This window comes from Lissotriton helveticus, chromosome 6 (assembly GCF_964261635.1).
Source record: "Lissotriton helveticus chromosome 6, aLisHel1.1, whole genome shotgun sequence".
Lineage (NCBI taxonomy): Eukaryota > Metazoa > Chordata > Amphibia > Caudata > Salamandridae > Lissotriton > Lissotriton helveticus.
In genome coordinates this window covers 736986826-737012575 of record NC_136067.1, presented here as the reverse complement: position 1 = coordinate 737012575, position 25750 = coordinate 736986826, and the positions used below count along the sequence as shown (strand labels likewise).

The window sequence follows — 25750 nt, the reverse complement described above, 5'->3', positions numbered from 1 at the left end:
TAATAGCCAACTATAGTTGACTTCCATGTGGTAAATCTTGTGACACCCCCATTAGAGTTTTCTCAGATGTAAGTGTTCGTAATTTTATTGACAGATACTAGTTAGAAATAAGAGACTTGTTCTTGGAAGCCCATTGCGTGTTCCACAGTAGCAATAAGCCTTTCGTTCACAATCATGTCAAATGCTACCAAAAGTGAAGGTTCATGAGGAGGCATGAATCTCCCTCTTCTAAACATATGATGAATATCAGCATGCATTTTGAAAGTAGGTGTTTTGGTATTGTATCTGATACAAAAGCATGTATAGCTGCTTCTTTTTTAGTGACGGTGTTTAACAGATTGACAACACACCCATCTCTTGTATCCCGGATCCATTTTAAGTAGGTGACTGTTCTCAATTGAAACATTTGTTTCTGCTTTATTTTGGGCTTGTTTGGAATTTGATAAAATTCAGCCAGTTTAAGTTTATTGGAAATATTCTATAGGGTAACAAGGCAATGATCAAGTGTGCTCATAGAGGTGAAAGTTTTTTTTTATTGGCTTATAGATCATGGAGGTGAAAGGTGGGTGTTAGGTGCTTTGTGACTTTCCCAACATTTTCTCGTGTTATGGACATATTGGAGTCCCATGTATTATTTTTGGCAAAGGCAACAAGTCAAAGGTTGTACTGGGCTTAACATTTTCTCTTATGAACTTGACTTTATGAGGAAAGAAATTCATTGCATGCTTGCAAGTGAGGTACTGGTCAAGAATTTGCTAAGTGTATTGCATTTGCATGTATGTATTTAAGCAATTTTCTGAGTTGTATTAGTGTTCATTTGTTCCGTGATAAAGTTAATCTTGGAGATGCTCATTGGTTGTTTGTCCTCTATTTTAAGCTGTTTAGCTTGGTGTGTAGAATGGGTGACTTCCATTTTCTTTGTGCAATGTCTGAGTTTCATAGTTCTCTTGTTATTCTGTTCAACCTGGCAGACTCAGTATCTTGTGTTGGTGTTTTATCTGATATGTTGCCTTAGTGTCTACGACTAATAATGTGATGTGTGTATATTCTGCAGTGCTTTGGTTTATACCTTGGTGTCTGGTTAGTATAGATGTGCAGGAAATGTCTCTTACAATGTTGTAGGTGTTAGTTTCCTCATCTGACTAGACCAATCAATCAATCAAACATATTTGTAGAGCGCGCTACTCACTCGCTAGGGTCTCAAGGCGCTGGGGGGGGGGGGGGGGGGGGGCTGCTACTGCTACTGCTCGAACAGCCAGGTCTTGAGTTGTTTCCTGAAGGAGAGATGGTCCTGGGTCAGCCGTAGGTGGGGTGGGAAGGGAGTACCATGTCTTGGCCGCCAGGTAGGAGAAGGATCTTCCTCCGGCGGTGGCTCTGCGAATTCGTGGGACGGTGGCGAGGGCGAGGCTGGTGGAACGGAGCTGGCGGGTGGGTGTGTAGAATGTGAGGCGGTTGTTGAGGTATTTGGGGCCCATGTCGTGGAGACCCTTGTGTGCGTGGGTGAGGAGTCTGAATGTGATCCTCTTGCTGACGGGGAGCGAGTGCAGGTCTCTAAGATGGGCGGAGATGTGGCCGTGACGGGGGATGTCCAGGATGAGTTGTGCAGAAGCGTTCTGTATGCGCTGGAGTCTTTTCTGTAGTTTGGCTGTGGTTCCAGCGTAGAGGGTGTTCCCGTAGTCCAGTCGGCTGGTGACGAGGGCCTGGGTGACCGTCTTTCTGGTTTCGGTGGGGATCCACCAGAAGATCTTTCGGAGCATGCACAGGGTGTTGAAACAAGATGACGAGACAGCGTTGACTTGTTTGGTCATCGTGAGGGAGGAGTCCAGGATGAAGCACAGGTTGCGTGCATGGTCCGTGGGCTTGGGGGCGGAGCCCAGTGCAGGGGGCCACCAGGAGTCATCCCAGGCAGAGGGGGATGGTCCCAGGATGAGGACTTCCGTCTTGTCTGAGTTCAGTTTCAGACGGCTGAGCTTCATCCATTCCGCGACGTCTTTCATTCCTTCCTGGAGGCTGGCTCTAGCGGTGGCGGGGTCGTTGGTGAGGGAGAGGATCAGCTGGGTGTCGTCAGCGTAGGAAATGATGTTTAGGTTGTGTTGGCGTGCGATGGCTGCTAGGGGGCTGACGTAGACGTATGTTGAAGAGGGTGGGGCTGAGCGAGGATCCTTGAGGAACGCCAAAGATGACTTCGGTGGCCGCAGATCGGTAGGGGGGGGAGGTGGACTCTCTGGGTTCTTCCGGAGAGGGCCTTCCCTTGGAATCCGGTGTTGCTGACGCGCTGTATTAGTGTGCGGTGGCATACGGTGTCGAAAGCTGCTGAGAGATCCAGGAGGATGAGGGCAGCTGTTTCCCCGTTGTCGAGCAGGGACCTGATGCCATCGGTAGCTGTGATGAGGGCGGTCTCGGTGCTGTGGTTTGCTCAGAAACCGGACTGCGAGGGGTCGAGGTATCCGTTTGTCTCGAGGAAGGCGGAGAGTTGTTTGTTGACGGTCTTCTCGATGACTTTGGCAGGAAAAGGGAGGAGCGAGATGGGGCGGAAGTTCTTGAGGTCCGTGGGGTCCGCGGTGGGTTTCTTCAGGAGGGCGCTGAGCTCTGCATGTTTCCAGCTCTCCGGGAAGGTGGCAGATGTGAAGGAGCTGTTAATGATGTCCCGGAGTTGGGGTGCGATGATGGAGTCGGCTTTGTTGAAGATGTGGTGTGAACAGGGGTCGGTTGGGGAGCCGGAGTGGATGGTGTTCATCATGCGGGTGGTGTCTTCGGTGCTGACCGGGGTCCAGGTGCAGAGGGTGGTGGTGGGGGGCGCTGGTTCGGTGGTTGGGTGCGGGGTCTGTGCGCCGAAGCTGTTGTGTATCTTGGCGTTCTTGCAATGGAAGAACGAGGCGAGTGAGTCGCAGAGGTTGGAGAGCTCTTTAACGATGCTGAAGAGTTCCTTGCTGTTGTGGGTGTTGTTGTCTAGTCGTTCTCTGAATGTTGTCCTTTTGGTGGTTCGGATCAGCTGGTGGTGTTTGCGGATGGCGTTCTTGAGGGCTGTCATGTTTTCTGTTGACTGGTCGTGGCGCCAGGCTTTCTCGAGGGTACGGCAGGATTGCTTGGAGTTTTTGAGGTCGTTGGTGAACCATGAGGCTTTCTTGCTGCCGGGTCTGCTGGGAGGATTCTTCAGCGGTGCAAGGTCATTGGCACAGTTGGTGAGCCACTGTGTGAGGTTGCGGGCTGCTTCGTTGGGGTCCGTCGTGTTGGTGGGAGGGTTCTGGCTAAGGGAGGTGGTGAGCTGGTCTGCGGTTATCTTGCTCCAGCTTCTTCGGGGAGCCTGTTGCGGGTGGTGGTGGGTCGTGGTTCTCCTGAAGTTGAAATGGACGCAGCTGTGATCTGTCCAGTGTAGTCCGGTGGAGTGGCTGAAGGAGATGTGCTTGCTGGAGGAGAAGACGGGGTCAAGCGTGTGGCCGGCGTAGTGGGTGGGGGTGTTCACCAGTTGCTTGAGTCCGAGGTTGGCGAGGCTGTCCAGCAGGGTGGTGGTGGTGGTGTTGTTGTCGTTGTTTCCAGGTGGAAGTTGAGGTCCCCTAGGAGGATGTATTCTGAGGAGGTGAGGGCTTGCGGGCTGATGGAGTCTGCGATGGCTTCGCTGAATTGTGTGCGTGGTCCCGGGGTCTGTAGATGAGTGCCTCCGAGGGTGGTCTTGGGTCGGGGTGTATCTGGAAGTGAAGGTGCTCGGCGGCGGTGAGGGTGTCTTCGGAGTTGGTCGTGATGCAGATGGTGTTTCTGTGGATGATGGCAATGCCTCTTCTGGTTTGGTTGACTGTTTACCTTTACAAAGGCCCCAATCAATATTGGACACTCCAAGAAATTTGTAATTCCTGTTTGACATTAGACTGTGAAATGTGCTTCAGTTGCAGTAGCAGAGATTGAAGTTGCTTGTGGCAGATGGTACTGGGGCTGGGAGAAAGTACTTGAAATTTAGAGGCATTTGAATTTCAGGCATGATGCGGTGGGGATTGGTTTACAGCTCAGGGAGTCTTTGTGAAAGCGGGCGATCACCCCTTTGTTTCTGTTTCCCATTTCGGTCAGTGCGAATGACGGCATAGACATAGGGGACAAGAGAGTCCATGACCATCAAAGAGTGTTCATTGAGCCCCATTTCACTGATGCCTAGCATTTCTAAAATTGAGTATGTAAATAAGGTTGGGCATATCCACTTGTTGTTCTGTTTGCCATCCCATCATTAATTAAAATGCTGTTTAGTGTGGAGACTGCAGTTTACTCTGTTCTCGAAATGCTGCTTCACAGATGCTAAGTGCTTTCTTCTTCACTGTCTTTAGAAGTACGCCATCCTATTTTTAGTGTTTGTTTTGTGGATTTTAATGGCTTTTCGCTTGAGTTTTCCTAACCTTTTGAAATCGGTGCTGATCAGAGTTTATCAGCTTTCTCATTCCCATATTAGACAAAAACTGTCTTTCCAGTGTTTACAAAGCATGTTGTTCTTTGCAGTGATTGTTATAAATCACATAATTAATTTAAAGGGTATGTTGTGACTGGCAGTGTGCACTGGACGATGAAAGATTTTTTTAAGCGTAGAAAGTCTGTGTATTGCACTCTTACTCACACTTCTTATTACCCCCTGTCACATCTCAGTATCTCTCACACTCATTATGTCAGGACATTGTCTGGATTACAGAGCTATTAATGGGTTAAAAAAGAGAATGCTCTATTCAAATATTTTAATGAACAAATTCCTGGACACAGTTGGGGGTCATTCACCTACTACTTACTGAATAATATGACCTTGTAGAGGTGGTCAACCCTGTCAACAGCTTAGTACCTTGTAAAACCTTTAACATTTTGAATTACACCAGAGTAATTGGTAGCCCAGCCTCTAAGGCACCTGAAACATGATGCTTTAAGTATGCTCACCACAACTTTTCTACACTCTTTGTCGTGATGGTGCTGCTGTAGTATGAACATTCATTGCTGCCGGGTGCCCCCCATGGAAACTTTCTCACTTTAAGTCAGCCCTGACCTTTTAACAGAACAAACATGATATTGTATTCTGGGACTTGACTTTTTTCTGTTAGCACTGTAAGCATGGGCTCAAAAAACCCAATAGTAAAATGCAGTTTGGTAAACAGCCAGAATTACCTGAAGGTATCACACATACAAAGGGACACCTTGCAGCTATGAATTCTGTTGGTATGTGGAAGTTTTTGTGTCATATTATCACCATTATCCTATTTGCATGGTGACACAGCATTCTTTACACAAGTACTTGTCACTACCTGCATCAACAGTTTAAAGCCTGGAGTCTTTGGCAGGTGGCCTGCACTGTCAATATTCACTTGTTCGAAAAAGAGACGGATATATCAAAGGGTAAATGTGACATTACACATTGGCCTTGATTATTACAAGCCAGCAGTTTCAACAGTCAGTGAAATAATTATACACTGTCAAAAGATTTTGTGATTTTAATATTCCCAGATTCTTTACAGTGTATAAAATCATTAGTTCAGATCTAAAACAGGCTTCTAAACCTTCACCATTAATCAAAGCACACAAAACTGGAGAAAACCAGCGGAAGAAGAAACAATATTTCAGTGACATCCCTAAACAACAAAACTTGAGCAGAATAATCTTTGACCAGCCTTTCTTGCTGCTACCTTGTATAGCAGTGTTACATTGTATTGGCCCCTTCAGAAAGAAATATAATAACTCCTTCTCTCCCACTTTCCATTGTTTGAATGCCGTTCTAGTGTGTGGTTGTGCTGGTTCCTCAGTGTTCATTTCTTTACACTGATGAGGGCTGATTCACTTTTTATAAGGTTTTATCAGTTAAACCTAATACAGGATAACCTACTTGTATGTATTAGCAAAGGGGAAACGTTACTAGGATGCATGTATGTAGTTCAGTCAATATTCTCTAAATGTGTTTCTGCAGTAGCATTTAAAATGTGCTAATACCTCTCGCCAGAGGTTAGGTCCGACCCATCATGCATTTCCTATGAGAGGGATTAAAACACTATTAGCAAAATAATATCGGGGCGCTGCTAGCTAACCCTTGGATGCCCTCCTATAGCGTAACCTCCAGACCTCCTCACCTCCCTAGACTCCCTTTTAGCAGAGACTAAATGTTTAATTTAGACTGCAATACCACAAGCTATACAAGTAGCCCTTCTTTCTACTTATACAGCCCAAAGAAAGCAAATTGCTCAATGGGAGAAGTGGCAAATTCACATAGTTCTCCGGCCAATATCTCCTGCAGTCTAGAAAGCTACACTGCTGCCTGCCTCCCAGTGTAGAACTAAAAGTTCTTTGTACTTCAGGTTATTTTCCCGTTGCACTTGACTGTTGCAGGCCAGTGTTAATGATAAAGTGACATGAGCAACAGATAATATTTTCTTTGTTTTCTTTGCTGTGTTCATACAGAGCAACCGGGCTGGCATTTTTACTGTATCCAGCAGAGGATATTAATTGTAACTGAACAAAGCATCTTGCTCCTAGAGCGGGCTATATCGCTGCTGTTCTAAGTAGTTTATACTCTTCAGTGTGATTGAAAATTATCTGATTGATTATATGAATGAGCCCCAGCACAGTCAAATTGTGCACCAGCATAACAGTTTAACAAACATTGTCAATACCAATAGGTCAGTGTTGTCAGACAGGGTCTTGCCTTTATCAATGCTTTTTTGTAATGTTTTTGTAATTTGTTTTATTACCGATACATGCAAAGGGTCGGAATGTAGATAGATAGCTAGATGGATGGGGTTGCAAACCTAGATGGGTAGAGAGACAGAGAGAGATATGGAGAGAGGGAGAGAGAGATAGATAGATAGGGTTAGTTATATAGGGTTGCATAGGTAGAGAGGGTTGCAAAGATACATTGAGATACTTGCATAGCTTAAGAGGGTTGCATAGATACATGGATACAATTAGATATATAGATGAAGTTGCATAGCTATATAGGACACGAAATGTGAATAAATGTTACAGCTTCAATTAATAACACAGAAGATAAATGCCTATATAAAAGACCACACAAGAGCACATACAGCAAACTAGAAAGACAATGAAGCAATATATACCGGAGCTCCGAAACCAAACGGGTTTCAAGTGCAACTATAGTCCTCAATTAAAACAGATGCTAGCATGAATGTGGTCACTCACCGTGCAGTTAGCCAGTGGATGAAGTGGGCTGACACATTGCCCCATGCAGTATGCTGTAGTGGGCGGAAGAAAAAATGTGAATGACACATCAACAGGCCAATTGATGAAGGAATCTATCTGACAGCTTCTTTTAATAACTACATTGTACATATAATTTCAGTAAAATCAAAAGGTCTTGACTGACGCCAGACCTTAACAGCATTAGCATGACTTGTGTAGAAAGTGAAGCTTTTGCTCCATTTGGTTGATGCAAAGGCTGTTCTTGCACTTGTCAGTTGGTTTCACGGCCTCATGTTTAATTTTTGTAATCCAGGTTCTAGTCTGCTCTTTCAAGTGCAGTCAAATCTAACAAGCAAAACTATAGCGTCCAGATCATCCAACACTGAAAGAGCTCAAGTAGTATTTAAAGACCTAGCTAAACTTAAACATAAGCGGTTATATTTTAGAAAGGTCAAACTTATGTTGTGAAGTGTCAATTTCTAATTACTAAAAAAAGTTTATTTTTCTTTAAAGGTCGAGTAAACGTTGTTGACCTGCAACAGGTAAATATGTACGATTTTTTTTTAAACTATTGTATCAATCCGAAATGATGCTATGTCATTTATGGTATTATGTCGACTTGCCAGCTTTATATAGAGCACATGGTTATCAGTACATGTATGTAAAAATATGTGATAAGCGCTCGTAAAATAAGTACGCATATTGCATACCTTCAAACCTCTTTTGTAACTTTTCCCCTGTTCTTTGTAAGTCTTGGCAGCTTTTAGTTGTTTGCTGTCCAAGACTTATTTGGTCCATACCATTACTTACAGTGGACTTTTGGTCAGTCCATTGCTTATCATTAGTGCGCTTTCTTATCAATCTTATATGCTTGCTTCTTATTCAATAAAAAAAGAACAATTGACGGACAGAATGCAGAACAAGGTCATACTTTCACCACAGTACAGTGATCTGGGCCTAAGTCCATAGTTTTTTTGCTCACCATGCCATTACACTTTGGACGCAGCCATATGAAAATCATTCTTGATCCTGCGCCCAATGGGAAGGGTCCAGCCCGAACTGCCAGGCCAGGTCCTCCCTGGACTGGAAACAAGCAACCTAGGACCGGTTTCGGGCTTTCAGTCCTCATCAGCCAGGATAGCTTGATTCCAGTGGCATGGAGAGCACAGGACCCACATCTGGGCATACCCGTCCCACTCGGAGTGACCAATGCAGAAAGAATAATTGATGAACAGAATGCAGAACAATGTCATACATTCACCACAGTACAGAGATCTGTGCCTAAATCCATCGTTTTTTTGGCTCACCATGCCGTTCCAGTTTGGACGCTGCCATATGCAGATCAGTCTTGACCCTGTGCCAAATGGGAACAGTCCTGCCCGAACTGCCAGGCCATGTCCTCCCTGGACTGGAAACAAGCAACCAAGGGTTCAAACTGGGGTGGTGTGCTGAGCAAAAGAATGATGGATTACACCCAGATCTTTGTGACTGGGGGTGAATGTTTGCATTGTCCAGCATTCCGTCCATTAATTGTTTATTTTGCCTATGTCGCCCTAAGTGGGAAGTGTATGCCCAGACATGGGTCATGTGCTCACTACACCACTGGATTCAAGCTAGCCTGGCTGATGAAGGGTGTTGTCCTGAAACCGGTCCCAGGATGCTTGTTTCCGGTCCAGAGAGGACCTGGCTTGGCAATTCGGGCTGGACTGTTCCCACAAGGAATAGGGTCAAGACTGATTTGCATATGGCTGGGTCCAAAGTGGGGTGGTGTGGTGAGCAAAAGAATGATGGATTAAACCCAGATCTTTGTGACTGGGGGTGAATGTTTGCATTGTTCAGCATTCTGTCCATCAATTGTTTCTTTTGCATATGCTGATTATTCAATGGCTTTCCTTCCTCTTGTTGTTTCTTCCTCCAATTGAGTGTAGCATTTTTACCACCCTATTGAATGAATGAGTCAGATCGTTTGACTACTTACATTCAGGGAACTATATTTTTAGTTTTCTTTGAGCACTCCATGAGCGTGCGCGTTTTTTCTTGGTCACTTCTACCTTTGCTGCTCCCCCCTCAGACCCACAATCCCCTGCTATCTGTGATTTTCTCCCAGCTTCTCTGCTGCCTCTCAGACCCGTTCGTGTCTTGCTTTGCTTTTTATCTGCACCCACCCAACTCCTCTGTTGCTCCCTCGCCAGTCTGTTGCTACCCTGGTCCTCCATGTCCAATTTTTGATTTATTTTGTATTTTTAAGAGGGTCTGGCAGCTCCAATTTTCTACCTGTCTACTCCTTTCTCTAAAGTACTGCTGCACACTATTTCTATTTTTTATTTACTGCTCCTAAATAAGCATGTCTGCCACCTTGGAACAGTAAGTTTTCATTTTTTTGATGCCCTGCGGCCAAAGCTAATTGACCGCTCAGCCCTCCACAGGGCTTGGTCGCCCCACTCACTGCTGCCGCTCCTGCCTGCCTTTGCCGCCTCCTGCCTGCAGATTCTTTCGCTCGCTGCCCGCTGCTCCTGGGAATTTCCCGCTGCTTCTGGGAATTTCCCGCTGCCCGCTGCTTCTTGGAATTTCCCGCCGCTGCCTCCCTGCGGCCCCGCCCCCCTGTGATTCCATTCGCCACCCCGCTCCCGCCACCCAGCTGCTCCTCCCTCCCGGCTCCTTACTTATGACGCCCCCAGAGCGACCGCGCAGCGGACGCGCGCAGCGGGAGCACCGAAGGTGCGCCAAAGGTAAGCCCGTCTGCGCCCGTCCGCGCCTGGCCCGCGCCCAGCACCAGGACCCCTGGCCCTCCCTGCCGAGGCAAGACGACCCGACTGACCTACGACGCCGCCACTCTCAACGCACTCAATGCCGGCTGGACCCACGCCTGCTGCCGAGCCACCCCGAGACGCACCCACGGACCCTTCATCTGCTGCACCTGCAAGTTCACCTGTCCCGCACCCGCCAAGACAAACACCAGCAGCAACCACCTCAAGTGCATCCTGATCAACACCCGCTCCGTCCACAGACACGCCGTGGAACTCTGGAACCTCCTCGACGCTACATCACCGGACGTCGCCTTCCTCACGGAAACCTGGATGAACGCCTCCTCTGCACCCGACATCGCCATCCCGGACGAGTACAAGATCATCAGGAGGGACCGCATCAACCAGACCGGAGGTGGCATCGCCATCGTCCACAGGAACACCATCCGCATCACGACCGACGCCAACGACTCCTTCGCCGCTGCTGAACATCTCCACTTCCAGATTCACACCGACCCTAAGACGACCCTCAGAGGCACCCTCGTCTACAGACCCCCGGGACAACGCACACAATTCAGCGAAGACATCACAGACTTCCATCAGCCCGCACGCCCTCCCCATCACTGACTACATCCTCCTCGGGGACCTCAACTTCCACCTGGAGAACAACAAGGACCGCAACACCACCGCCCTGCTGGAAAACCTCGCCAACCTCGGACTCAAGCAACTGGTCAACACCCCCACCCACTACGCCGGCCACACACTTGATCCCGTCTTCTCTTCCAGCAAGTACATCACCTTCAGCCACGCCACCGGACTCCACTGGACCGACCACAGCTGCGTCCACTTCAGCTTCAAAAGATCCACGACCCACCACCACCCGCAACAGGTACCTCACAGGAATTGGAGCAAGATCACCGCAGACCAGCTCACCACCTCCCTCAGCCAGAGCCCACCCGCCAACACAACGGACCCCAACGAAGCAGCCCGCAACTTCACACAGTGGCTGACCGCCTGCGCCGACGACCTCGCGCCACTAAAGAACCCTCCCAGCAGACCCAGAAGCAAAAAGGCATCCTGGTTCACCGACGACCTAAAGGACTCCAAGAAGACCTGCCGCACCCTCGAGAAAGCCTGGCTCCTCGACCGGACCACCGACAACATGACCGCCCTCAAACACGCTACCCGCAAGCACCACCAGCTCATCCGCACCACCAAGAAGAAATCCCTGAAGGAACGACTAGACAACAACGCCCACGACAGCAAAGAGCTCTTCACTATCGTCAAGGAGTTCTCCAACCCCAGCACCGGCACCAACGACATCACTCCGTCACAAGACCTCTGCGACTCCCTCGCCTCGTTCTTCCTTCGCAAGATCGCCGACATCCACAACAGCTTTGGCGCCCCACCCACGCACCCAACCGTCGAACCAATGCCCCCCACCGCCACCCTTCGCACCTGGACCACGGTGACCACCGAAGACACAGCCCGCACGATGAACACCATCCACTCCGGATCACCGACCGACCCCTGCCCACACCACGTCTTCAACAAGGCCGACTCCACCATCGCACCCCAACTCCGGAACATCATCAACGCCTCCTTCAACACCGCCACCTTCCCGGAGAGCTGGAAGCACGCCGAGATCAGCGCCCTCCTGAAGAAACCTACAGCGAACCCCACCGATCTCAAAAACTTCCGCCCCATCTCGCTCCTCCCTTTTCCTGCTAAAGTCATCGAGAAGATCGTCAACAGACAGCTGACCGCCTTCCTCGAGACGAACGGATCCCTCGACCCCTCGCAGTCCGGCTTCAGAGCCAACCACAGCACCGAGACCGCCCTCATCGCAGCCACCGATGACATCCGGACCCTGCTCGACAAGGGGGAAACAGTGGCCCTCATCCTCCTGGACCTCTCCGCTGCGTTCGACACGGTCTGCCACCGCACCCTAGTCCAGCGCCTCAGCAACATCGGTATCCAAGAGAAGGCACTGGAGTGGATCATCTCGTTCCTCGCCGGAAGAACACAAAGAGTCCGCCTCCCCCCGTTTCGCTCCGAGGCCACCGAAGTCATCTGCGGCGTCCCGCAAGGATCTTCACTCAGCCCCACCCTCTTCAACATCTACATGAAACCTCTCGCAGCCATCGCACGCCAGCACAACCTCAACATCATCTCTTACGCCGACGACACCCAGCTGATCCTCTCCCTCACCAGAGACCCCGACACCGCCAGAACCTGCCTACACGAAGGGATGAAAGACGTCGCCGAGTGGATGAAGGACAGCCGCCTGAAACTGAACTCGGACAAGACTGATGTCCTCATCCTGGGATCTTCGCCCTCCGCCTGGGACGACTCCTGGTGGCCCCCAGCCCAGGGCACCGCACCCAAGCCAGCCGACCACGCACGCAACCTGGGCTTCATCCTGGACCCCTCCCTCTCGATGACCAGACAAGTCAACGCCGTCTCCTCATCGTACTTCAACACCCTGCGTATGCTTCGCAAGATCTTCCGCTGGAACCCGACCGAGACCAGGAAGACTGTCACCCAGGCACTCGTCACCAGCCGACTGGACTACGGAAACGCCCTCTACGCCGGAACCACAGCCAAGCTACAGAAAAGACTCAAGCGCATCCAGAACGCCTCCGCCCGACTCATCCTGGATGTCCCCCGACGCCGCAGCCACATCTCCAGCCACTTGAGGAACCTGCACTAGCTCCCCGTCGACAAGAGGATCACGTTCCGGCTCCTCACCCACGCACACAAGTCTCTCCACGACCTGGGCCCCAAGTACCTCAACGACCGCCTGACCTTCTACACGCCCACCCGCCAGCTACGGTCCACCAGCCTCGCCCTCGCAGCCGTACCACGCATCCGAAGAGCCACCGCCGGAGGAAGATCCTTCTCTTACCTGGCTGCCAAGATTTGGAACTCCCTCCCCATCCACCTTCAGCTGACCCAGGACCATCTCGCCTTCAGGAAACCACTCAAGACGTGGCTGTTCGAGCAGTAGCATACCCCTCCCCCCAAGCGCCTTGAGACCCTCCCGGGTGAGTAGTGCGCTATACAAATGGCATGATTGATTGATTGATTGATCATAAATCGGCTAGCTGCTGGTTGGGGTATATGGAGCTCCTAGCTTGTCGCTGAAATATAATGAGAAAGATGTGCTTTGCTGTAGTTCGGAACGAAATTAAATGGCTCACATTTGTTTGAGAGTGTCGGACACCTACTATTATATGGTGTTTGTGTGCCATTTTAGCAGGAGCTATTTTCTTTGTTTTTGAATGTGATGCTAAAATTATAATTTTGAATTGTACCGCTTGCATTTTTTCCATATACATCTGCATCAGCAGTAGATCGTGGTTGTCATTCCCGATACTTTTTGCTGCCAAAGAAGTATGGAGGACTTCACCCTATCCTCGATCTGCCCTTTCTCAACCTCTGAGCTTGCTCAAGTTCAGACTGCACTCGAATTGGGAGATTGGATAGTAGCGCTGAACTTGCAGGATGCATATTTCCACATCTCTGTCCTGCCTGACCAGAGACGCTACCTGTGGGTCACGGTGGACCAAGAGTACTTTCAGTTTGCTGTGCTCCCTTTCGGCTTTACCAGCGCCCATTGGGCGTTCACAAAAGTTATGGCAGTTGTTACAAATCATCTGCAGAGAATCAGGAGTTCCAGTCTTTACCTACCTTGATGATTGGCTGTTGAAGGCGAGTTCGCTCCAGGCAGTCGTCTCCCACCTGCAGACTACGGTGAACTTTCTTCATTTGCTGGTGTTCTCTGTCAACATGCTGAAGTCATACCTGACTCCTCTCAGAAGCTCTTTTTCATCTGAGCCATTCTGGATATGGTGCAGTTTCAGGCCTATCCTCCTGAGCAGCAAGGCCAGGACATTCAGGCTATGATTCTGATGTTCCAGCCTCTATCCTGAATTTCGGGAGACTGACCATGAGTCTATTGGGGTTCACAGCCTCCTGCATCCTTCTTGCGGCATATGCCCACTGGCACATGAGGGCTCTGCAGTATGACCTGATGGCTCATTTGTCACAACATCATGGGAATCTCTCCGTCATGGTCCAGATCTCGGAGGGAACTATGAAAAATCTGCAGTGGTGGCTAAATGAACTGTCATTTGGACAGGGGCAGACCCCTTTCCCTGCTTCGACCAGAGCTGACTGTAGTGACAGATGTCACTTCTGGGCTGGGGCAGTTATCTGGGAGAGGTGGAGATCAGAGGCCTCTGGTCTCTGCCAGAATCCAAGCTCCACATCAATATGTTCGAGCTCTAGGCAATTCGCTTTGCACTGAAAGCCTTTCTTCCTTCGATCAATGGAAGGTTTGTACAGGTATTGACACTTTATCAAGAGGCTGTATGTCTCTGGACAAGGCTGGAACCCTGGTGGTTCAACTCTGCACGCAGGAGTGGGCTAACTCAACTAATGATTCCTAGTTGATCACAAATGGCACCTCTAGCCGGAGGTGGTGCTAAATCTCTTTAAGCAGTGAAGAAAGCTTTGGTTAGATCTGTTCACCACTGCTGAGAACGCACAATGTCAGCAGTTTAGCGCACTGGAGTTTCAAAGACGGCTCTCGCTCGGATTCGCTTTCTATCTTGAGTGGAGCTTCTGCCTCCTATATGCCTTTCAGCCAGTACCACTCCTGCCAGAATTCTCAAGAAGACCAGGAACGACTGGTTCCAAGTCATTCTTATGGCTACGGATTAGGCATGGACAGTCTGTTATCCTGAGCTGTTGAGTATGACCACCGTCTTTCAGCCAGGCTGTCTCTTCTAGAGGATCTCCTGTTGCAGCAGCAACGGATAGGGTTCTTCACTCAAACCTGCTTACTCTCCACCTTCATACGTGGAGGTTGAGTGGCAAAGGTTGACAGCTTTTAACCTTCCTTTAGAAGTCTGTAGCGTGATTCTGGCAGCCAGGCGTCCCTCCACCAAGTTGGCATATGCCTGACGTTGTGACAGGTTTGTGTCATGGCATGCTTCCCACAACAATGACCTCCTTTCTGCATCCCTATCTCAAGTCCTATTGCTTGTGTTATCTTTGGCCCAGCAGGGATCTGCTCCAGGCACAGTTATGGGTTACCTTTCTGCCATCTCAGCATTTTTTTGCAGTTATTGGAGCAACCCTTTCTCTTTAACTCACTTATAATGACTAGGTTCCTTAAAGGCCTGCGACATGTTTCCTCCTACACCATTCAAAATGCCTCAGCACACTCTCTGTACATTACTACCTATCTGGACAAGCCGTTCCTCTGGACACTTGCCTCCTTCATTGTGAAGGTTGTGACTTCATTCGATGTAGGCCAGACGATCACCCTGCTTACTTTCTTTGCTCCTCCTCCGCCCTCCAAAGAGGAGGAGATACTGTACCGCCTGGATCCAAAAAGAGCGTTGTAGTTCTGCCATGACTGCATGAGAGAATTCTGGGAAGACAATCAACTCTTTGTTGGCTCTTTGGTAGCAAAAAAGGGGGCTGTACATAGAAAAAGAACAGTCTTGCAATGAATTGTCCTGTGATCCAAAGTATGCTATGCATTGGCCAAAAAGTAGCCTAGGAGGACTTGCAGGCTCACTGTACCAGAGCCAAGCCTACAACCACTGCGTTAGCACACAGCATCCCAGTCCTAGACATCTGCCAGGCAGCAACGCGAGCATCACTGCGCACGTTCACCAAGCATTACTGTCCGGTCCATTGTGAATGGCACTATGCCTGTTCAATCTTGCAGTGCTTTCTAATCTGATTGTTTTCTTAGTTCCACCTCCGGGGAGGTATTGCTTGGGTATCTATTCTAAGGTAAGGAATCTGCAGCTACAATTCTCTTTCAGATGAACAAGTTACTACCTTGAGTAACATCTTCTCTGGTAGAGACTCTATCTAGCCGCAGATTCCTTACTGACCTTCTCTTCCTCCCCGCTCTGTGAAACAGTTAAGGTGTAGGGAACACCCTTGTAACTGCCTCAGTTTGTCACACCAGTGGTCAGTGTTCATCGTGGCTCCACTCTCCTTGTGTGGAAAGTTTTGAAAGTAACTGGCGTCCATGTACAGAGGTGGCACCTGTATAGGTAGCACGCACTTCACTTTCGGCACTGTCGACGCCATATGGAGCCTAATGAAGCCACCTGCTGGCACACAGGGTACTGCTCGAAATAATTTCCGGACTCACTCCAACACCTGAGGATAATTCTAAGATAAGGAGTCTGCTGCTAATTAGGGTCTCTCCCAGATAAGGCTTAATCAATAGTAAGTAGCTTTTACATTTTTATCTACCAAAGGGGAAAATTAAGAGTGGTTTATGTTGGCAATGTTACAAATTGTGTTTTCTTTATTTTAGAACCACTTTAATTTTCCTCTAGCTTATGGATATTTACTCATAAACGCCTATGAAAGAGACAATACAAATGTTGCCTTTATGTAGGCATTCAGTTTTGTAATTGTAAAGTGTTTTATGCTTTGTAAAAATCATTCTATCAGTCCACTCATAAGTGGAGATATTCGATGTTTATGAATTTAATGAAGACGCCCATGAAAGATTGCTGATGTTATAAGTAAAAGTAATTTTTCTTTTCTAACTTTCTGCACTCTTATGATTAAGTTAAATTGGCCTTTGAGGGCAAATCCTCAGGCTGTCTGCATGTGCATTCTGGTATTACAATTTAATACTTTGAAACGTGAAGAAAGGTGGGTGGTTAAAACTATAAGCCCTGTATTTATTATAAAGAGTCTCATGTTCAGTTGGGTGACAGACCAACAATTTTAAAATTGTATAGAAAAATGAAGGTGGAAGTAGCATCCGTTTGCCCAGACGTTAAACTGTGTATAAATTAATTTTGTTTCAGATCATTAATGTGGATTTAATTCATATTGAAAATCGAGCAAGTGACATTGTAAAATCTGAACGAAATATTCAACTTGTTCTCGGACAACTTGTGGATGAGTGAGTATGATTAATGGTAAATGGGTGGAGCCTCATTAACCATTGTAGTTTGTAAATGTGTTTTTTTAATATTTCCAGATTGTTCTGTGACTCTGCAATTACAAAACCTTTGTATGCCCTATAAATTTAAACCAGCATTTTGGACCTTTGATATTGATTCACTTTATTTATTGTAGTTTGAGAGAAATAACTTAGTCCTTTAGTAATAAACTAGTAACTTACAAAATTGAGCTTGCATGGTTTAAAGGCAGAATTTGAATTTGATCAAATCCCTATGCTCTTTTTGAGCTATAGCACTTAGTTTCTCCTATCCCAACCCAATAATTTACTGATTGTAAGGTTGAGTACCTCGAGCAACAAAGCTGTTGCTATTCTATCCACAGAACAAGAGGAAAAGCAGCAGGGAGCTTAGTACTGTCACCATCTCCAAACAATGATTTGTAAATGCCGTTCAGGTTGGAAAAAAGTTATCTGGCTCATTGGCTTTGAAATTACCCCATGCGCTTGAATATCTTGGAAATCAGGTAGTGACTCGGGTTGGTGATAGAAACAACCTAGAAGAAGTGTTAAACTAGTTTGGGTTAGACCACAACAGGGACCACCTTGCCAACCATATTCTTTTAGATATCTCTGCTACTTTTCCTCCTGTGGAACATGCTTCCTTTATCAGTGTTGGGCCTGCTGAATGTACCCATGCCCTCGGTCACTACATTCCTTGTCAGGCAATGGCAATCATTGACTCTCCTACAGAAGTACCAGGTGAGGCTCTTGAACAAGATCTCAACATTTGTGCCTCAACATCCATGGTACAGGAATTTTACCAAGCAATACAAATTACTGTTACTTGAGACTTTAAGCTAGGATGATCCAAAAACTGCAGTGCTTGTTTTCAGTTGATTAATGTTTGACCATGTCTTGGTAGCATAGTGAGGTTTTCATTGGCTCTCCCTTCTCAGCAAATTCAGTTTGAGTGCTTGTGCGTTGAGATTTGTTTGGTCCCTGGCTGTATTAGTCTGAGAATTAATCACTATGCCCCTTCCCTTTTGCATTCTGGAGAACACCTTATTGTGTGGAGCATTAAGCGTGTTAATGGGTGGTGGGAGCAGGTCTTTCATCACCCTTGTCTTTCTACTTTCAAACCTGTTTTCAGTCTGTCTCGCCAGATTGTAAACCAACTTGCTAGTTCAACATCAAAATGATGCCTCCGCTGCTCTCTCGCATAACTTTTTGGGACTATTCCCAAATACCTCGCACAGATAGCAAACCTTGGTCTAATCATATATTCCAGTCTGTCACTGCAACCACAGGTTCATCAAGAGATCAAAAAAACACTTTTCACCATGGGAGTCCCATGCAAGAACTTCCCTCACATTGGACTATTCAACAAGATTAGGGTACAAATTGGACTGCCAAAATACCGAATCTGCAAATTACAGTGGCCAATGAATGGTGCTGAAAGATTTACTAAAGTTGAGCAGACCAGAACACATCGCTGCTGCTCTCAAGGCCTTGCACTGGTTAACCATTGCTAGAAGAATTTAATTAAAACCTCATTGCCTCTCCCACTGGGTGTACTATAGAGCGGAGTCTGTTTTTCACCAGCGGAAAGTTGGATTATAATCCTAAATGACCACCATTCTGCTGTAAAAAAAAAAAAAAATCTCAACTGGATGGATGCTATTTGTCTCGACAGACATGCAGGTTTTTGAATATGCACCTACAATACAAATGTTTAATCCAAAAACACCTGTCATTTAGAACAGTTATATGGTCCTGGCTGTTTCTCAAAACACCAACTGAATGAAACCTACAAGAACTACAGGTCTGTATATGCAAGAGGCAATCCTATCTCATGCACTCTTTGGCTACTTTATTCATGTAGCACAATGCTGTCACATGCATTCTACAACATGGTTGTAGCACTCCTACATGCATGACCTCAAGACTTGTCAAACAATTCACCATCCGTTACCTTTGCAACCATACAAAAATAGATTTGTTTCTGTCTTGTCGACCTGGAAAGAGCTTTGTGACTAACAGGTGGTAGAAAAAGCACTATGTAAATGCAAACACTTTACAAACGTCTACTCCGAATGATTCAAGTTGTCTGTGATCTTACTACTGCTTTTAAAAACACAATTCTGACCCTTCTCCGGCCAACTAACGGCCTGTCTCCTCTATCTATCTTTTCCAGGATTATTGAATACTTGCCAACTGTCTGTCAAACCATCAAGATCTGCCAGATTTCTCAGATTTGCACAAGCTGAATTATGTTTGCACCATCAAGTTCATAATGACAACCTCCAAGGTTACTATTCCGCTGTTTTAAGAAGGCATTTTCTCAGTGCACTCTCAGCTGAAGATCACATGGTCCAGCCTTGAGTGCTTGAACATTTAGGGAAAATGTTGAGTCCCACCAAACTTGGAGTCGGCACTATTAAAAATTTCTCCTTGGGCCCATGAGGGGAGCTCCCCTGCACTTTTTTGATGGCGGCCCCACCATCCTGGGGACACCACGAGAGGAGAAAATGTGCTGAATGGTAAAGCCCTGTAGGTGCTCCCTTGGGCACAGTGAATAATCAAAAAGCGGTTTTCCTGCTGAGCTTGGAGAACCTTTGCCCTTCGTTTTCTTGTTTTTGATCCTCATGGCCTTTCCCTTACTTTTGGTGTGCCTGGTGCCACTTGGCCACCCTACTGGCTGCCCCCGGTGTATAATTGAGTGTCACTGCTGGAAAGACAGTAACCACACTGACTTTCCCTATATCCAATCCTACTGAGTTCCCTCTGCGCCAGGCTACCTGTGTACAGTTGTCTCAGCGATTCAGCTGGGAAAGCAGAACTGTCCTTTGGATGACTGGACATCAGAACGAAGGGACTGAGTCTCTCTACAATGTCATTATCAGTCAGCCTAAATCCTGGCTAGCTCAAAGTGCCTCACCTGAACACACAACTTTCCTAGAGCACAGGTGATTTTGGCAACCTAGAACTTGACCACCTAGAACAGTGGAAACAGATCATCACCTTTTGTCTCTTACTCATGCATGCCCGTAGTGAATATAAGAAAGTCACACAGAAAGTATACACTACATTTATTGAAACTGTCTTGGTCTATTATGAAGCAAATGTGCTGCGATCACTAAGCAGATGAAACTAAAAGAAATTAGCATTACTATCAGGCTGTATAAAATAAATATTCCCACCATGGCAAATTATCTGTCGGTCTAGACCCGACCTCACTGTGAGGACACAGGGACATAAAAGTTATCTCCTGGATTGGCAACAGTCCCCATACCTAATGTATGTGGTTAGGAGGTCTGCATCATGAGTGTAAACTCAGTTTACGCGAGGGTGGATGTCCGACTCTACGGGCTTCATTCCAGGACCGATCTGTATGCAGGAATTCTTCTCTCTGCCCCTAGGGGACAAAACACAGTTTATATGAAAAAACTACTTTGTTGGAAAGCTGCAGCTGTACTACTGTGTTATGTCTAAAACATTAGGAGCTGTTGCTGACCGGGCAAAAGAAAACAGTACACCATTATTGTTATGGTTATGCAACCTTATCCATAATGTGCAGACTGGCTCGTGAGATGAATCACTGAATAACAAACAACTTGTACAGCGTATTCCTAAAATAATATCACGAAAAAAAATGTGTTATGTGTGGATGTGCAACGCAAAGGCAGCCTAAAATATCCAATAGGCAAAACTAAGGGAGAACCAAAGTGGGCTTGGAAGGAAAATGACTACTCAGTTACCAGGCTGCGCATGGCAGAAGTCTCCCATGCACAGCCCGCACACAGGTCCACTTGTAACCAGCCTAGTGCCTCTTAACTTTGCTGCGTCACAGTGTACTTATCTTAAAAGGCGTACACTGGTGGTAAACAAGTGCGGTCATTTTACCATGAGTTTACTGTGGGTGAGTCACAGATTATGATGCTAACCCCACAGGAAGAAAGTTGATAACAAGGTGATCAAAAAGCAAAAGATTGGGGAGGATTAGATGGGCAAACCCCATCATATCACACGTGGTGACTGATCGGCCAGATGTTATCCTCTTTCCACATGAAGGTGCATTCCAATCTGAGTAAATATTGCTGTTACGTTTTTACAAAGTTTCTTGGCAGTGGCTAAACATCTATGCTGCAAAGCCTTAAAAGTGTGCATGTATTAAGGCAATTAGTTGGTAAATGAGCATTCGTTCCAAGAATGCCAAGCAGCAGAAAGAGGACCGTCAAATTACTGTTCCTTTTTGGATTCAAGTTTTAGTCTGTCACATGACTTTGTTCATGAACTACAGACATTGGGCGTGGAACTACCAAGTCTTTCAGACCATAGTTCTAGACAAGACTCTGCATATCTGATAAACACCATCACAGTAGTCTTTTACAGAGCAGTCAAGGGGAACAAAATTGTTCTAATTTTCCAGACATTTACAAAAGATTTCACATTGGTTGATCAGTACTTGTGTGCGGTTAGTCATGTGACTTCGACGTCACAGACACATTCATCACGGAGTCGGGTGACATTCAGGAGTACTAGCTAAATCATGCATTTCTAAAAGGCATGTTTACAGAACAGGGAAGCCCTTAGATTGATATTATATCTGTATATATGAAAGCAAAAATGGTCCACTTGGTGTCCTTGTCGGCCTACCTCAAAACCAATGACGCCTCTTGCATGCTTTAGGTTGCCAGGTGTATTTACAGTGCTTAATTTGTAAAACAAATAGGTGCAGGGGTCCTCATCAAGAGGCCACTGCAGCTTGCGCTACTCATTGCCCCTGTGTGTGCCGCCAGTGACAGAATCAACACAACTACTAATTAACACACCCTGCAAGTATGGAATCTCAGTCTATTCCAGGCCCCAAGGCTACAATAATGAATTGTGCAGCAGATATTAGTCATTTTAAATTTTTGTTAAAATAATAAACAACTGTTGTGTTACTCTCTAATTTAGATTAAGATAAACAGTGCAGACTGTCATAAGTGGCGGTGCTGACAATTAACCACTGCGCCGCGGCAGACATTCCGCTGCGGTGCTGAAAAAAATGACGCGTTCACGGTTCGGACGGCCCCGGCCTTCCTCTGCACATGCCCACTGCGACGACCCGGCCATCTGACGCCTCAAAGAGGTTAAGTTCCACTGCCCAGCAACAGAAACCACCTGCTCAAATCAAGCTCAAAGCATATGTATTTCACCAGGGACTCCTATGAGTACATTTGCCACACTCACCCTTTCACCCACATGAAATTTGAATACAGGATGTAGTAGGTTGATACTACCCCCACTTGAACTGATGCTTGGCCGTTCAATCAAGCACGATTCCTCAAAGGTTAGCAGAATCTCACTGTGTAGATGAAGTACGCTATAAACCCCAAGGGTCTTAATTACAAGCCCATTGCTCCGCCAGTGTGTCACTTTTATTGATGAATCCACAGTGTAATGGGCTTCCCTATATTTTCAAGGCCATGTAAAGTCACCCTGCGTGACTTTTCATGGCCTTGTAAATGTTTCCCTTTCAAGCATAACTCCACGTGAAAGGGGCATTCCATGGGTGTTGCTGTTCCCACGCAACATCCATGGAACTTGACTCGTTCCCAGATTTACACCATTTTGTAAACCTGGAAAGCCGTCAAAATCCTACGCCTCCCCAGGAGAGCCGTAAGGAGGCGCAATAAGGGGAAATACTTTTATTTCTCCCCTTTTTTCCCTCTTTTTATGCATGCTGCACTGCATTCTGCAGCACGCATAGAAAGAGGAAAATACTTTCAATTATTGTTTTTGTGCAGGAATGTGTGCATTCCTTATGAAAAACAATCATCCCCTCAGCGTAGACACTCTTGCAAAGTGACGCATGGATTTCTGCACTGGCGCACGGCTGCTATTTGTGCACCTGTGCAGGGGAGAAGGACAAAAATGTGCCATATCTTGTATATACGGACCATTCCTGCCCTTTTATTTTTACGCGCTTCAGCGCATCAGGAATGCTTGCTGCGCAGCAGTGTATCAAAATATTGTAAATGAGGCCCAAAGTTCGTATCTCGAGATATGCTTGACGAGGGATCGAGACGTTTTGCTTCTTCTCCCATAGTTTGTACGTAAGGTAGTCTGTTTCTGGTGCACTAAGCCATTGCATTTCTTAGTGTTTTTTCAGGGCTCTAGGCCAATTCCAGACAGGCTTTTATTTATTTATTTATTTGTAAAGCGCTACACTCATCCCGAGGGATATCAAGGCGCTGAGCAAATATCCTGGTTGGTCTTCAGGCTGTAACTTAATATTTAGGGAATAGATGTGTTTTTAACACATCTAGACAACATAGAACTCCGCCTTCTCCTGAAGTATTCTAGGGCCTGTTTTGTGCAGAGCTTTGTGAGTGTGACTAAGTAATTTAAATGCTGCTCTTTGGCGCACAGGCAACCAATGTAATTTCTTCAAACACATTGAGGCAGAATCGAGCTTCCCCATATTGCAGACGAGTTTCGCAGCGGCGTTCTGCAGCACCTGTAATCGTGTAAATAGTTGTTCATTCATGCATACGAATAGTGCATTCCCATAGTCTAACAGACTAACCAGCAGGGCTTGCGTGACAGATCTTCTGCAGTCCAGTGGTATCCAGGGAAAAAGTCTCGCCAGAAGTTTCAGCATAGCAAAAACATTTGCCGCAAAGGGACTGCTCATGTTCATTCATGGTCAGGGCGTCATCAAAAATGCAGTGCATGTGCATCCATTGGGCCATTTCTGTAAGACAATTGTGCAACTTTGATTTGGTGATCTCTGGTTTTTCATCCAAGGCCACCATCATTTGCGTGTCATCCGCATATGAGCAAATACCAATGCCCCACTTCCTACCAATTTTAGCCAGTGATGAAATATAGACGTTGAATAGGGTGGAGCTTAGTGATGCTCCCTGCGGGACACCACAGCCAGTGGGGCTAGGTTTGGATTGAAATTGACCGAGATGTACAGATAGTGTCTGATTACTTAAAAATGAACGTAGCCAGCTCAATGCATTGGAGTAAATTCCTTTTTCATAGAGAATTTCCATCAGGCTGTCATGAGAGACCGTGTCGAATGCTGCCGACAGGTCCAGCAATATCAGAGCAACTGCCCCTCCTAGGTCAGTGCATAGTCTAATATTGTCTGACACTGCCAGCAGCGTTGCCTCTGTACTGTTGTTTGCTCTAAATCCTAAATCCTGTCTGAGATGGATCAAGAAGATTATTTGTTTCCAAAAACTCTGACAGTTGCCCATTTACCAGCTTCTCCAAGACCTTAGAGAGGTAGGGGAGTTGGGAAATGGGACGATAGTTTTCGGGATTGAGGACATCCGTTCCTGCTTTTTTTAAAATGGGAATTACTGAGGCAATTGCAGTTTTTAAGGAATTGTTAAAAAGCTCAGTGATCAATGGACAGAGTGGGGGCCATCTGTGCAAAAATGAAGTGGGGGCAAGGGTCTAACGCCGATCCAGATTTCACTTCGCTCATTGTCTTCAAAACCTCGTTATCTGTGAGTGGTGTAAAATTGCCCATAACTGATGTGGCTTCCGAGTGAGGAATTAAAGAAACCTTATTTATTGTATTAGCTTTACTAGGGGAGTTAAAAGTGGTATAGATCTTCCTTATTTTGTCACAAGCCTCTACTGAAGGGACTATGCTTTGGGACATGCTAGTCGGTTTACTAAGTTCTTTAGCAATTCTAAAAAGTTCTTTAGCAGAATTGCAGTTCTCATTAATACGCAGCGTGTAGTATGATTTTTTTGTGATTTTTATGGCAGGATTGTAAGATCTGAGCTCAGATTTATATCTCAATTTACTTGATTCATTTCTTAATAGCCTCCATTGGTTCTCGAGTTTCTGACATTTCCTCTTGAGGCTCTTGAGTTGTGGGGTATACCATTTTTCCGTGTGAGGTCGTTGCCGAGACTTAGAATTTCGTATGGGGGCCAGTTTATCCAGAGTTCGGTAAATCTCTGTCTCAAGATTAGTACATACTGCAGGGACATCTAAGATCTGTATGTTGGAGCCTGAAAAATGTGTTGCAAATGCAGATTCAGTGATTAGCCTCCAGGCTCGATTTCATGTATGGTAGGTTTTCCTGGACTTAATTGGTTTCACTGGCAGACCCAGCGTAAAAACTATAGGCGAATGGTCTGTCCAGAGTAATGGCTTGATCTCTTCAATATACGTGGCTTCAATGTTGGAGAAGAGTAGGTCAGGTCAAGTGTATGACCAGCTATATGGGTGGGCCCTTCTATCCACTGTTTAAGATTAAGTATCTGCATGTCGCTCTCCAGTTGAGAGACGACCGAGTTGCCTTTCTCCTCATAATGTACATTAAAATCCCCAATTACCAAGTAGTTCTTGTATTTTAGGCAAGTTGGGAGAAGTTGTGTAAATAGCCTAGTACTGAGGTCCAATTGGTGACCTGGGGGATTATAAATTACTACTCCTGCTAAAATAATAAGGCCTTCATGAAGTAATTGGAAGGGGAGTATTTCATGTTCATTGTGTGATGTTACTTGTACTGGTAAGCAAGTCAGATAATCTTTGAACATGATAGCAACTCCCCCTCCCCTACATCCAATCCTGTCTTGTTTGATAATTTTGTAATTGGTGGGTAGTGCATTGGCCACATCAGGAGAATTAAAATCATTCAGCCATGTTTCAGTTCTAAAGACAAGATCGGGGTTCCTTTCATACAGAAGGTCCCAGATATCAATGGCATGCTTAGAGAAGGATCTTGCATTAAAATAAATACATGAGTGTTTCGGGTGATCCTGGATTGCCTGGCTACCTGTCAGATATTGTCCCATGCTGGACCATTTACAAGCGCGACAAGAAATTGGGCCATGTGTAAATCCGGGGCGGGCCAAAGCACACTGTGTATAGTTGTTACATAGG

At 46.4% G+C, this 25750-nt stretch overlaps 1 protein-coding gene across 1 annotated transcript in view; it reads left to right on the top strand.

Annotated features, from left to right (window-relative positions):
- UFL1 (UFM1 specific ligase 1) overlaps window positions 1–25750 on the top strand; it is a 428808-nt gene that overhangs the window by 52577 nt on the left and 350481 nt on the right. The window contains exons 3-4 of the mRNA XM_078648232.1: window positions 7660–7688; window positions 16748–16845. Of these exons, the coding sequence (XP_078504358.1) occupies window positions 7660–7688; window positions 16748–16845 (127 nt within the window). The remainder of the gene's footprint in view (window positions 1–7659; window positions 7689–16747; window positions 16846–25750) is intronic.